Source organism: Pteronotus mesoamericanus, unplaced genomic scaffold, assembly GCF_021234165.1.
Source record: "Pteronotus mesoamericanus isolate MK-2021 breed Mesoamerican mustached bat unplaced genomic scaffold, CSHL_Meso_final contig_78, whole genome shotgun sequence".
Classification (NCBI taxonomy): domain Eukaryota; kingdom Metazoa; phylum Chordata; class Mammalia; order Chiroptera; family Mormoopidae; genus Pteronotus; species Pteronotus mesoamericanus.
The window spans coordinates 217,791-232,034 of NW_026555258.1; the positions used below are offsets into that span (position 1 = coordinate 217,791).

Below are 14,244 nucleotides of genomic sequence, written 5' to 3' on the forward strand. Positions count from 1 at the left end.
CGCCCCCCCCCCCCCCGCCCCGCACACACTCTCTGGCATTAAAAAGCCAAAGAGAAAGCAGGTCTTTTCAGAGGCGCGAGAAACCGACGACCCTCTCAAGGGCAGGCAGAAGCAGCAGGCGGGGGCGTCCTCACACACGTGAGAGAAAGCCAGCAGGACCCTAAGTGCAGGCACCGGGTCCCCCAAGAGCCTCCCTCTGGCCTCACCCCACGCCTGCGACCGCCCCGCAGCGCCAGGACCCGCAGGCACGCGGCCCCGAGAGCACAGCCCCCCCCGCCGGGCACCAGCCCCCCACGGTCGCCCGGCCAACGCTGTCTCAGGTCCACGCCGAAGACGCCCCTCCGCCGGCCAGGTACCACCAAGAGCCCGGGCAACCCCCGTGAGCGCCCCCTGCAGGGCCTCCCGGAGGAACGGGCGCGCCTGCAGGCCTCGGGGCTGTGGGTCAGAGCCCGCGCGCCCTCAGCTCCCGGCACCCCCTCCGGGGCCCGCTGGTTGTGGCTGACGGTTCCTGCGGGTGTGGCCCCCGGGACGAGGAGAAGAGGGAACTTCCAAGCGAAAGAAAAGACAGGGCACGACACAATTGAAACTGCAATCAACCGAAAACAAGAAAAGGGAAATTAGAAAAAAATAACTGGCTTTAAAAAGTTGGGAATCAAAACTACAATTGAAAGTGTTGGAAATAAACTTAAATGTCAGAAATGACAGCTGGACTAAGGGGCCCCCAAACCCAGCCACGCGCTGCCTGAACAGCTACGTCGGCAGCAGAGGCCGAGAGGCTGTGACAAGCGCGTCGCGGGGGCCAGACGCCCACACCCGCAGGCGCATCCGCTGCCGGATGAGGGGCCCCACCCCCGCGCAGGTGCGCCCGCCCCGGCACTGGCAGCGGAGGCCCTGCCGCCACGGGGACAGGGAAGGGGCGGCGAGGACCCCCGGGCACAGGGCGGCAGGGCCACAGCCGTGTGACCGGCAGGCTGGAGGGAGAGGCGTGCAGGCGAGCCCCGCTCTGCAGGCTTCCAGGGGCTCCTGCGGGGGCCCCACCGGGAACAGCGGTGTTTGGGGCCCCAGGCACCGGCCGCTCCCGCAGCTCACGCCGCAGCGACAAGGCGCCCCACCGAGAACCGGCCAGCAGCGTTTGGGACTTTCCTTGAGACAGAAACCACCACCAACAGGCACGTGAGGACAACCTTTAAATAAACCCAACGCAACCAAAGCTGCATAAAACTCCCAAGGAGGTGCTGGTCATGTGATTGGAACTACAAGGACGAAGGGCAGCTGCGGAAAGGACACTCGGGGACTAGAAAGCCCGGCACCCGCTGGGCAGCATGACGGGGCCCCGCGGGGCGACAGGAGCCAGGCCAGGGACGCGGGCGGGGCGGGCGGGGCGGGGCCGGCGGCGGCCGAGGGGCCGGCGCAAGCCCAGCAGCTCCAGGGGACGGGGCTAGGGACAGACAGGGGCCCAGCGGAGAGGCCAGGCTGGGAACCCCCTGAGCTACCAGCGCTGGACAAGGAAGCCTTGGACGTGTGGGTCCAAGGAAACGTCCCCCAGCGCAAGGTGGAGAGCAGGGTGCCAGGGAGGGGAAGGGCTCCACACCGGGCTCCAGGGAGCAGCACCCCGCCCTGCAGGGCTCGGCGGGTGGGAGGGCGTGCCCGCGTGGTGCCTGCTGCTCCAGGGGCTGGGAGCCAGGGACGGCGCAGAGGCGGCACGGCCTGCAGAAACGCACAGTGAGGACAAATGCCACCAGGGTCCTCGCCCCACGGCACGTTCGCCTGGCTGAGCGGACACCCCGGGCCACACCCTCGGACGGGGGGCGGGTGGGGCGGCGGAGGAGGGTGTGCTCAGCGCCCGCCAAACCCTCTGCACCTAGACGTCAGGAAACAGCTGGAGAAACCCAGCGGAAGGCAAACCGCAGAGCGGGGCCGTGGCGGCGGCCAGGGCTCCGGGGCGCCGCAGGCCCACCTGGATCAGCATGTGGCAGATGTCCACGTGGCCTGCCTCTGCCGCTGCGTGCAGCGGGGACCGCTTGCTCTGGTGCTCCATCTTGAAGTTGGGGTCGATGCCGTCGACTGCGGACAGACAGAGGTCCCGGTTACTCCTGAGCCGGCCCTGCATCCCGGCCGAGGCAGCCAGGAGGCGGCCAGACAGCCCACGGGCCCCAGGAGCTGGGCAGCAACAGCTCTTGCGTCTGGGTGGACCGAGCAGGCCCCAAGGGAGCCCTGCACGCGTGAGCTCCCGTAGCAGCAGCAGGTGGCGACATGGTCAGAAGCCACCTGTCGGTACAAACTCCCCCCAGTAGCTTCTCTGCGACTCTGTGTTGTCACCGGGTCCTGGTGGCAGCCCCCCGATCCCCGAGCTCAGGGACGGGGCTCCGGGGACAGCACCCCCAGGCGCGCCCTGACAGAGACACGCTTGGTGAGCAGGGCTCCCGGCGGCGGAAAGGGGGCCCTGAGCCAGGAGACCAGCCACGGAGCAGCGGCAAGAGCACACAGGTGTGATGAAAATGCCTAGAAGTGCCCCTTCGGTCAACGTTAAATACAAGTTTTTCTAATGCAAATTGGTAAGCTTCCTTCTTGATTCACCATGAAACGAGGGGATTTTCAACCTCCCTTTTTAGCTGAAAGAAATCAAGCCCAGAATCAGACCGCTGTCCACGTGCAGCGGGCGCAAAGGCTGGGGCGTCGGGAAGCCCCTCCCACAGGCGTCTCTGCCGCGAAAAGAAGAGCCCACCAGGGCGGCTCCGGCTCCGGCTCCGGGCGCTGCGGCCCCTGTGCTCACAGCTGCCCTCCCGGCACCGTTCTCCCCAGTGGCCAGACCCTCCCCGCTCGTCAGTGCGAGACGTTAGAGACCGGCCCAGTCCCCGGGGGCACCGCGTGAGGAGCGGACCAGCACCGGCAGCAGCAGGGACACCGCCGGCCCCGCCCCCAGGGCGGCGGGCACTCACCCAGCATGAGGAGCACCTTCTGCAGCTCCCCTTGCCGGGCGGAGAAGTACAGCTGCTTCGGGTGGAAGCGCAGCTTCTTGGGCCTGTGGAGAAGACAGAGAACACTGTCACCGCCGCGCCCGCCCACGGCCACGTGTGACATCTGCCTGCCGGCTCCCCCGGGTCAAGGGCCCCAAACCCACCAGGCCTGACGCATCTCGGGCGACTGACTGACGGTCTTCCTCATGCACAACAGCACCGTGGCCCCTCAGGCCCCAGCGAACCGTGAAGCCCAGCCCAGCCCGGCCCAGCCCAGGCACAGAGTGAACGGCTCTCTGCAGCTGCGGCCAGGGCCCCCGATCTGAGGCGCGGCGGGTTCCACACGGGGCCCCGCGCCCGGCCCTGTCCCTCCCGCGCGTGGGGACTCCCCGAGGCAACGAGAGCCGCAGCCAGGCCCCGACCAAGGGTCACAGGGGAGGGCGCGCTGGGCTGAGGGCAGCAGCACCGCCCGAGCGGCACATCAGCTCCCGGGCCCGGGGGAGACCTGCACTCGGCCACGCCCTCACCAGGCTGAGGGGCGGGGAGCTGGCCTCTGACCCAAGGTCCCGCCACCTGGCCCGCAGCTCAGCCCTGGCCACGCAGCCTCCCTCGGGCTCCAGAGGCCTCACTCGGGAGGACGCAAGGTTTCCGTTCCGCGAGCCCGCCTGCACACCGCCAGGAGCACACGCAACGCACGCCGGGCGCCCTCCCTGGGCCTGGGCCAGAGTGCCTGGCGGGCCTGCAGCTGCGGAGGACTCTGCTCAGCCAGGGAGCGCGTGGCCGGGGCAGCCCAGGCAGCGTGTGAGGCAGGCGGTCACAGCCAGCGATGCCCGGCCCTGCAGCGGGGCGATGGGGGGCGGACAGTCACCCTGGGAACACAGTTCGAGAGGGGACTGGAGACCATCAGAGGAAGTGAAGCCCTAGGGGACTCAGGAACGTGTCCTGACACGGGAACTGTCCACGAGGCAGGAGTGAGGGACGCTGGCCCCTCCCAGCAGACGGACCCGCTTCCCTGGAGGAGGGGACACACGCTGGCCTGAGGCCTGACGAGCCAGGGGTGGGGGGGGTCAGCTTCCCTGCACAGGGGCACGGTGTCCCCAGAAGAGGACCCTGCCTGCTCACAGGCCAGGGACACCACAGCGGGCCTCCCGGAGGGCGAGACGGAGGCTGCGGAGCCCGAGGGACCAGCTGCTCCGACCTCTGTCACCCGACGAGGGGCTGGCGAGCAGCCCTGGCTCCGTGGCCGCGGCCTGCGCAGCAGGGCAGCAGCGCGCGGGGGCGTCTGCACGACCCTCGCCAAGACGGTCCCTGCTCCGACTTCGAAGGTGCTGCCTTTTGCTCTTAGTGTAACGGCAATAACTCGTAAAAACGCACTGAAGTACCATAAAAATACATGTACTGTCTTGATGAACAAATCAGTGAAAAAGCTGAGCAAAGCCACAGAGACCCCCCAGGACGGCCTGTGACCCGAGAGGGTGCAGGCGCCTGGGAAGCGGGACCTCGGCCGGCAGTGAGGCTGTGGGGGCCCTGGGGACTCGGCAGCAGACAGCCCAGTGCTGGCTCCACAGGGCGCAGGGAACACGGGGGTATGGCCCCCGGGAAGGGGAGTGGCAGCCGTGGGGGTGCGGCCGAGCCGGGGCCCGAGCCTGTCCGACGCACAAACGCTCCTTACTTTTCTGAGTCCAGGGCGATGAGCGCGCTTTCCAAGGTCTCCTTCCCGGGCCCTGACTTGGCCAGCCCGGCCGGCCCTGCGGGGTCGAAGTTCTCGGGCGCCGGGGCAGCCATGCCCTGCGGCTTGTCGTCCTCGGAGAGCGGAGGGCCGGCAACGCTTTGGGGAGGAGGGGGCGTGTGAAATGCGGAGTTGTGGGGAGACCTGAGAAACCTCCCTCCTTGTGGAGACCAGTGGGATCACAAGAGACGTTTCCCGGGACCCTCCCGAGCACGCTGCTCCTCTGAGAGCGAGGACCACCCCCCGGGCTGAGTCCAGGCTCGGGATCAACCCCAGAGAAAAGTCCCATTAACAACAGGGACAGCGTTCCCAGGACTTCTGGGCCAGGTGTCCACATCTGCTTTTGTGAATGAGCTTCAGACTGGACCCTTCCAGTCCCCTACCCCCCCAGGAGATAGGGGTCCCACGGGAACCTTGACTCAAAGTGCACTGAGTTTACAGGTTAGCGGAGAAGAACCAACACCTGCTAACACCCCGTTTTGCTATGCCTGCCATTCAAGTCTCTTTAAATGACCTTCAGTGAAGTCTCACAGTTTTCTGTGTATCGGCAGGACGTTTATAAAAGTGCTGCCCGCCCCCTGGGTAGTTTATGGGCTTTGCCAACGCACCGAGAGGCTCTTTTCCCTCCTGAGCGGGTGGCTCGGTGGACTGAGCGGTGGACTGAGCGCCGGCCTGCGGGCCGGAAGGTCCGGGCACCTTTCCCAGGGCGCAGGCCTGGGCTGCAGGCCGGGTCCCCAGCAGGGGGCGTGCAAGAGGCGACCACACACAGATGTTTCTCTCCCTCTTTTTCGCCCTCCCTTCCCCGCCAAAAAGTAAATAATTTTTTTTCATAAAAGCTTTTTATAAAAAAAGGCTCTTTTGCCTTTCATTTTCCAACCGGACCCTGGGGGCAGGGCCGCCGCGACCGGCCCCCGACGCGCCGGTCCTATCTCCCCTCACTGCCCCTTCGGGCTCCACGTGCGCTTCTGCTGTTTCTACTGGATTATTCCAGGGAAAAACCCAAACGCTCCCCGACAGACCCTTGTGGTGGGGGCTGCCTGTTTTTCCGGGGGTCAGCTACAGCCTTTGAAACGTGAAGTTGTAACAGACCGGGCTGCTGGCATCGATGTTCCGGGGCACATGCGCACAGACGCGAACTAGCATGCACACGTGTGGGGGCGTGCACGCACACACACGGGCACGCACACACACGCACACGTGTCGGGTGTGCACAGCTGTCCCTGGGAGAACACACCGGACACCGGACCGTCACACCGACGGGACAGCGTGACGCCGGTTCAAAATCAGGCGAAGGGACCCGCAGACCCCAACCGGAGGGAGACCCGGGCCCGGCGCAGCTCAGCGCCCGCCGGCCGGAGCGCGGCAGCGGGGCCCCCGGGGACGCGGGAGCGCGTACCTGCCCGTGGTGGTGTCGGCCCGGCCCTCCCCCGCAGCGCTCTTCTCCTGCCCGGGGGCCGGCGTCACGGTGGAGGTCGTGTCTGCCGTGGCGATCGTCACCTCCCGGGCCTTGGAGGCCTCCTCCCCGCAGTGGGGGCAGTAGCTGGCACCGCTGACCCGAGAGGCGCAGGCTTTGTGGAAGCGGTGGGAGACGCCGCTCTCGGGCTGACACTCCATGAAGCTGCCCTGGAAGTGGGAAGACGAGCACTCGTCCGCCGGCCTCGGGGGAGGAGCCCTTCCCCACAGCATCCACTCAGGCTCCGCACCCCGAGGCCGAGGCCGGGCTCCCGCTGCCCGAACCTGGGGAGAGGCTGCCCATCGGGCCGGTCCCGGGAGGGACCCACGGAGAAGAGACCAGAAAACGAACGGCAGGACAGGGCGCAAGGAGCAGACGCTATCGACAGGGACCCCCATGGCACTTCAGGTGACCCGCTGACCTCAGGCAAGGCCTCTCCTTGGCACAAAGCGGGTGGCCTTGGAACAAAGGGGCAGCCAGAGCTCCAAAGACACACAGACACAGCTCTGCGCTGTCACACCGGAAGAAGAAGAGGGAGTGGCGCCCACAGCAGCCCCGCAGGGGGCGGCGCACCAGGCACAGCGGGCGCAGGGATCAGTGGAAGGAAGCAGCTGGCAAAGGTCGGGCAGAAGCAGGAGGGGTGGGTGACGTGGAAGGCAACGCCCGCCCTCCGAGACGGGGCTGCACGCGCGAAGCTCGCGGTGAGGAGGCGGGAGCCAAGGGCGCCCCAAGCACCCGGCTGCCAGGTCCCCGTCGTCCTGGGGCCACGGCTCGCGGGCGGGAGGAAAGGGGCGCGCTCTGTGCATGTGCACGCAAAGACCTCCAGGGCCCCAGACGCAGGCGGGGAGGGGTCCGCACGCTGCCCCGCGAGCAGGCGCGGGCGGCGGGGCGGGCGCTTACCGCCGTGCAGAAGTAGCCGCAGCCGGGGCAGCACTGGTGCTTCACCATCCGGCCCCGGTGGTCCTCGCATAGCACCAGGAGCGGCGCCTTGCTGGACGGGCGCATCAGCTCGTGCTTGACCACGCCGTTCGTGCACCGGCCCAGCTGCAACCGGACGAGACCAGGGTCAGCGGCAGCGCCGGGGGCCGCCCGGCAGGGGCGCATCCCGGGTGGGCCTCACGCGCCGCGTGGGGTCGAGGATGCACGCCCCCCAGACGAGGGCGGTCAGCGTGACGCGCCCCCACGCACACTGCCACCTTGGCAAAATCACACAGAGCACCCGGAACAAGTCGGGGCCGAGGCTGGGAGCAAAGGAACGAACCCACAGACGAGTCCCGGGCAGGGAGGCCGAGCAGGACAGGACGGCCAGTGCGCGCCAGCAGCGGGGCAGCAAGTGCACGCGACTCCCCACAGCCCACACGCGGCCGAGAACCCAGGGCGAACGCCACGCCCTGGGCGACGGGCCAGGGTGAGTCCTGGTCACACCAGGCGCAGCCAGCACCCCCACACCAGCCCTCCTCAGGCCGCGGCCGCTTGCTCTCTGCCCAGCGACGGGTCGGCGCACCCCGGGCACAGAGCGAGCAAGCGAGCACGCGCGAGGGACAAAGCCGCCGGCCGGATGCCCGGAGCCCCGTCTCCTTTCCCGAGGGACCGCCCTCCCCAGAAGGGGCTGCAGAGGACGGGGAGACGGAAGAGGACGGGGAGCGCCGAGACCAGGAGCACGCGGGGGCACACGCTAGACACCTCCACGGCCGCGGGAGCGGGCCTCGCGATGGCCTGAGGCGGGACCAGAGGCTATGAAGGAAGACGCGCCAAGGACCCGCGCAGGCTCCCAGGATCAGGCAGGAGAGGTGGCGTTTCCTACAGAAGTGCCCTCGTGAAGGCTTTTACGTTCGTGCAAAAGTTTTTACATTGAATCAATCTGAAAGGTAACTGGGTGTTTAAAACCAAACAGCAGCGACCCACTGTGGGGGTGTTCAGCACACGTAACACTAAAACCGAAACTTAGGACGGCAGGAGAGCGAGGACCGAGGACTGCGTCATTCTAACGTCGTGTTAGGTGACACAGCAGCCGCTGAAAGTAAACTGCGGTAAATCACAACGGCGTCTTGTACCCCCAGGGAAACCCTACAACATCAGTGGAAGATGTAAATAATAAAGCCAATGCTGAAATAAGTTACAATAATAAAAGTTTTCAACACGAAAGGCTCAAAATGAAGATAAAGTAGTAACAGATGGCATAAGCCTCAACTCTACTCAACTGCCAGAGTGTAACTCCCGTCTGTCCACGATCACGTCAAATGGGGACGATCTAAACACCCACTGAGAAACAGGGATTTCCCATCGCGTGAGAGGAAAGCCCCCCGTGCTGCGCAGCGTCCACGGGGACCGCGGGTGGGCTCCAGGGTCGGTGCAAGGACGTGCCACGCACCCCAACTCCAAGGAGAGCCGGGCAGAGCAGGCGGCGGTGAGGCCAGGAGTTCCACGAGGGGGCGCTGCAGGGGCGACGGGGCTCAGCCACTGAGACGACAGGGCTGCGAGGAGGACCCCGGGGCAGCGCACCGGGCGGGAGCCGGGGAGCACGCGAGGCGCAAGCAGCAGGTCCCCGACGTGGCGCCGGCCACGCCCCCCGCACGCTCGTAGGAACTGAGAACTGCGCCCAAAACAGGGACCCGGCCCCTTGTGAGCTATGCCTCAGTGACGCTGACGAAAAGGACAACAGAAAGACGGGGGCGTGTGTTTCCAGAGGGGCTGCCACCGGAGGGCGGGCAGCTCCAGGGAAGAGCCGCGGCCCCAGGGCCTGCACAGAACTGCCAGGGCAAGCGGGCGGCAGAGCCCAGTCACTGCAGCCACGAGGCTCCGCGGGGACGGCGGGCGGCGGACCCCAGGGCCACGAGAGGGCAGGAGCAGGAGCAGGACGGGGCGGTGTCTCCCCGGCAGCCTGCACGGGACTCCAGGGGAAGCTGCCGGGCCGAGCGCTCCCTGGGCGCGGCGGGGATGAGAGGGTGAGGAAAGGACGGGGCCCCGCAGCTCCGAGGACCCTTGGTGTCAGGGTTCTCTTACACTCTTCATGTCACCGAGGGTCCCAAAGAGCTTTTCTCCAAATGGGGGTTGCCTACTGATGTCTGCCGTGTTGGAAATCAAAACATTTCAATCATTAATTTATTCTAAAATAGCACTACACCCATCACATGCCAGCATAGAAAATTATGTATTTCTATGTAATATGTAAAAGTATTTAAATGAAAATATATTTTCCAAAAAAAAAATTTAAGGAGTGGCCTGGTTTTGCATTGCTCGCAAAAACTCCCTTCCCACGTGGTTGAAGGGGAAGCTGCAGCCTCCCAAACGCCTCCGCACCCAGGGTGCGCCGCGGGCGTCTCCCCGAAGCCAGGCCCAGGGCACCGCGGCTGTCGCCCGCGGGGGGAGGCCCACTGCGGGGCCCTGGGCGCCGAAGGGTCCGGCAACACCGTGGCTGTGCCTGCGTCCCCGAGGCACACGGGTCTCCCGCGCACAGAGTGCCCAGTGAGAGAAGGAGGGACAGGCACAGAACCTCCTGTTGTGAACCCTCCGAACCCTGGAAAGGTCCCGTGTGAGGAGGGCCTGTGGCCCACAGGGGGGACAGTCGGAGCAGCAGCAGGAACGAAACCCAAAGAACCAAAACCCAGGAAACAGATTCTCACGCGCGAGCCCACAGTGAGGCGCCCCAGGAAGGGCTGCGGAGCGAGGCGCTCGAGCCGCGTCCTGCGCGCTGGGACGCTGGGAGAGGAGGCCCCGACGGAGCCACCCCCACTGTGGCCGCCCAGCTTCGACACCCGCGATGACTACTAGGGACACGAGAGAGAGAGACAGCCAGACGACGCAGCCAGCCCCCGAGGCCCCGCAGAGCGTGCAGCGCCAAGTCCCGGTCCCGGTGGCGCCGAGTGGGAGGGGCGGACCAGCACGCCGAACGGCGCCGGGACGCAGGACCCCAGGCTCCAAAGCGGCAGAAGGCCCGCGCCGTCTGCGGGTAAACGGAAAGGAAAAGAAGGGGGCAGGGGTGAATGAAGACCAGCGGGCAGCAGCTCCGGCCAAGGAGCCCAGCTGGCAGGAGCATCGAACCGAGAGGCCAAGTTTGTGGGTTCGGTCCCCCACGAAGGTACGTACGAGAGAATCCACCAGGGAACAAATGCACCCGTGTCAGTGGAACGACAGATCGGTGTTTCTTTCTCCCCCCCGCCCCCCCGCTCTCTCTCCCCCGCCCCCCGCCCCCCCCCCTCCTTCTCTCTCTAAAAACAGGAACACCAGCAGGCCGCAGTGTCTGGGGGCACACGCACAGACGGCGACACTACTCGGGGAACCGGGGACCACAGCCGGAGGCGGGGTGCCGGCTCCCCGGGGCCCAGCTCCGCGTCCAGCGTGGTCGCGAGGGCTCATCCTCGGCTCACTGCCAAACGTTGGCAGTGTATGGTTTTTGATTTCGTGTCGTAACAAGAAAGTACACAACACGAACACAGAAAAGACCATGAGTCCCAAGATGCTGAAGGGAGTGGGGGTGGGAAGGGAACCAGGACTCCTCGGAAACAGCGCGAGACCGGCACGTGGCCACACGTGCAGCCCCTCCGTGGGACGCGCCTCGCAGGGCCTGCAGCCCAGCGGACGGCGGACGGTCTCCTGGGGCAGGGACCCCGGCTGAACTGCCTTTGCGACGTCCAGTACGAGGATGGGACCGGGCGGCAGACGGAGACGCAACGCGGCCGAGTGAAGGGCAGCGGGCAGGGCGCGACGGGACGCCTCCACCTGGACCCCAAGGGGCCCCAGCGCCACGCCTGGCGGGCTGCCGGGGAGCTCGCGGCTCCAAACCATCGCCGGCAAAACCAAATCAAAGTAAAGCGACCCCGGTGCGCGTGCCCGGATGCCCTCAGGTCTCCAGACCAGGCGCTCAGGCCACGGGGACTGAGGGGCACGACTAACAGGCGAGAACGTCATCGGCCCCCGGTGCCCGGAGAAGTGCCCCGTCCCCCCAGGTCCTTTGCCAGGCCGGCGGCGTGGCCGAGGAAAGGACGGGGAGGGTTTGGGTTAAAAGGAGCAAACACCCAGGACGCACCACAACCAATGCCGAGGGCCTGGAGGGAAAACCAAGGCAGGCAGAGCTGCCCAGACACGCCTGGCTGGGACCGAGGCGACGCGACGGGACGTCCCTGCTCTCTTGGCTCCGTGAGAAACGTCCCCTGTTTAGAGAGACACGAGCCAGAACGTTCAGTGGTGCATAGGGCCTCAACCAGGGCGAGGACAGAGGGAGGGACAAGTCCCAGCGCTGGTGACAGCGCAGGCGGGGGGACAGGTGCAGGGGCCAGCGTGCTGTGTCCCTGGGAAGGCCCCTGTGAGGAGGTGAGCAGTGTCTGCGGACAGGCTGCGAGGGAGGGACACGGGCCAGGACCCTCCGTGCCCGGCCACGTCTGAGTCGGCAGCGCGGCGGAAGCCTCAGAGACAGACGCCCCCACGGACGTGGGCCCAAGGCCCCCGCACCCCCGCCCTCTTGGAGCCCCGCGCACGCTGACCCCGGCCCGTCTCAGACCCCTCGCCTGGCAGGGCCTGCCCTCTGCCGGGGCCACACTCAGCACGGGCTCCGGGCCCGCCCGCCCCGCCCGCCCCGCCCGCCCCGCCCAGCGCAGGGAGCACCCACCTCGTGGTCCACACTCTCCGTGGCCATGCACTGGTTGTTGGCCAAAGTGGTGATCTCGCGGCTTTTTGGGGTTTCCATCCGGCAGCTGCAGAGGGGCACCTCCTGAAGGCCGTCTGTCTCCCCCGCGTCGGGACCGCTGGCCAGCCCTGCAGTCACAGGGACACGCGGGAGCGTCAGTGCCGGCGGAAGGCGTGCCAGCTCACTCCAGGCGGCGGCACGAAGCCCCCGCCTCCGAGGGCCAGGAAACAACGGCTCGGAGGCCGTGCTGGTGCCCGGCCCCCAGGAACGACCCAGCCGCCCCTTCTCAGGGCCTGCGGCCGAGCCCACGGCCAGGAGGCACCGCGCCCGCTGCTCCCACCCCGGCTCTCGCTCTCGGGCCCCTCGCCTGCCTTCAGGGCTTCAGCCACGAGAGCAGATGCCCAGTCCCACGGGGAGAGTCGGGCAGCAGTCTCCGCCCTGCCTGCGCCTCCCGCCCCAGGGCGGTCGTGCGCGGTCACCAGCAGGGGGAGGCGATGTGGGAAACCAGGACGGGGACAGACGCTTCAACGGGGAGGCAGCACCTCACCCCCCTTCCCAGGCCCGCGGGCCCCCCGCCCCCCACACAGGCCGCAGGCCGGGGGAACGCGAGGGGCGTCGGCGCGTCCCACACGGAGCCCCAGCCCCAGTCCCGGCCCCTCACCAACGGCACGGAGCGCGTCCTCACGGGGCGCTGCGGAGACGCAACCACCGGCCTGCGCCTGCCTGCCCGCCCGGCCCCCGCCGTGCCAGGGGGCATCCGGCCGGCGCCCAGAACAGGCACAGCCCGTCACTCACCTTCTTGCGAGGACAGCGTCCCCTTGACGTGGAGGTCCAGGGAGTCCAGAGAAACTTCCATGTAGCCCGCGCTGTCCCCGGGCGCCACTGGCTCTGCGCCCCCGGAAGATGACGTGTACGCGTCGGAACCTGCGTTCGGAGGCGCCCCCGTCAACGCCACACGGCCCCCAGGCTGAGCGACCCGCGTGCCACGGCCAGCCACACGCCTCCGTGTCCGGGCCACCACGCCGCCGCCGCGTCGCTGCCTGTGCTCATCCCGCCAATCCCCACACGGCACACGAGGTTGGCGGGCGGGAGGGGTCGTGGTCGAGACGCACCAAGGCTCTGGCCTGTGGAAACGTCTTTCTGTGACACAGCGCCAGCCAGCCAGACGCTGATCCACAAGCCAGGGGAGCGACGGACACGTGGCACGTGTGCGCTGTGCGTGTGCACGCGTTACTCTCCGTGCACTAGGGAACTGCGGCTCGCGGGTTTGAAGTCCCCCTGCTGCATACGCCGGGCACTGGGTCTCCAGGGGGTGCCCACCAGAGGGCGACCCGGCCTGCACGTGCCCAGGAGAAGGCATGTGAGTGGGTGAGGCGGGCGGGCTGGCCTGGAACCCGCCACGGTCCGGGCACCTCGCTGCAGAGCCACGGACGCAGGGGGGCCCGGCAGCAGCTCCCGTCACGGCGGCGACGGCGACAGGCCACCAGGCGGGGCCGCACCACCCCCAGGGGACGCGAGGAGCCGCTGTGTCACTGCAGACACGGGACATGAAGGAACACGGTTCCAACCCGTGTGGACACGCACTTACACACTGTAACCAGGAAGGCCCAGGTGACGCTTCTGCCCTGAACAGCGCTGAGCCTCAGGCCCACGCCTGCACCTGCTGGCCCCCAGCAAAGGCCACGCCGGGCACGCCGCCCTCTGTCCACACCCAGCGGCGGAGAGGGGGCACCAGGCGCGAGGGGCGGGAGGCGCCCAGGAGGCTGCGGCGGTGGGGCCCCACGTCCACCGACACCAGCTCCAGCCTGGCGCTGCCCCCACCCCGTGCTCGCGGGCCTCCTGCACTCCCAGAGGCGGCGCGAAGGCCCCCAGGTCTGTCCAGCAGGCCGCCTTCTGAATCGGGGATGGGGAAGGCCACCAAAACGACCGCAGAGGAGCTCAAGCCCTGCAGCTCTGGGCTGCGAGGACGGGCGGTGGGGGGACGACGGAGGGACAGACGGACGGACAACGGCTGGAGGGGCGGGGGGGGGGGGCGGACAGAAGCCCACCCACGGCCCACAGGCCGTCCGCAGGGCCGAAGGCCGACACGAGACGTCCACCCCGCGGATGGCGCGGGGGCCGCGGGGCGCCCGTCTGCGGCCAGGGCCGAGCGGGACCCGCCTCCCCCCACCAACGCGCCCCCCCCGTGGGTCAGAGACCCGCGTGTAAGGGCTGGGACCACAACACTCCAAGGGGGAAACACGGGGCAAGGTCTGCGTACCGGACCGCCCAGCAGGTGTCTGAGACCACAGACAGCATGGATTTGGGGACAGTCATAAATCAGACCCCAACGGAACAAACGAGGTGCGTGCGTTTACGGAACACGGACCCGACAAAAGACGGAAAGGACCGTGCGGCTCCCCGAGGAGGCACGCGTCCAATTCCAACGAACAGAAGACACAGACGCTTTCTAAAAGGAGGGACAGAAGGCTGAACGTGCGCC

General features: G+C 67.5%; 1 protein-coding gene across 3 annotated transcripts in view; it reads right to left on the reverse strand.

Annotated features, from left to right (window-relative positions):
- EHMT1 (euchromatic histone lysine methyltransferase 1) overlaps positions 1-14,244 on the reverse strand; it is a 96,561-nt gene that overhangs the window by 18,912 nt on the left and 63,405 nt on the right. For all 3 annotated transcript variants that reach the window (XM_054584100.1, XM_054584101.1, XM_054584099.1), the window contains exons 9-15: positions 12,558-12,686; positions 11,745-11,890; positions 7,040-7,183; positions 6,083-6,309; positions 4,630-4,785; positions 2,940-3,022; positions 1,958-2,064 (exon numbers count right to left, since the gene is read on the reverse strand). In XM_054584100.1, coding sequence (XP_054440075.1) covers positions 1,958-2,064; positions 2,940-3,022; positions 4,630-4,785; positions 6,083-6,309; positions 7,040-7,183; positions 11,745-11,890; positions 12,558-12,686 — 992 coding nt within the window. The remainder of the gene's footprint in view (positions 1-1,957; positions 2,065-2,939; positions 3,023-4,629; positions 4,786-6,082; positions 6,310-7,039; positions 7,184-11,744; positions 11,891-12,557; positions 12,687-14,244) is intronic.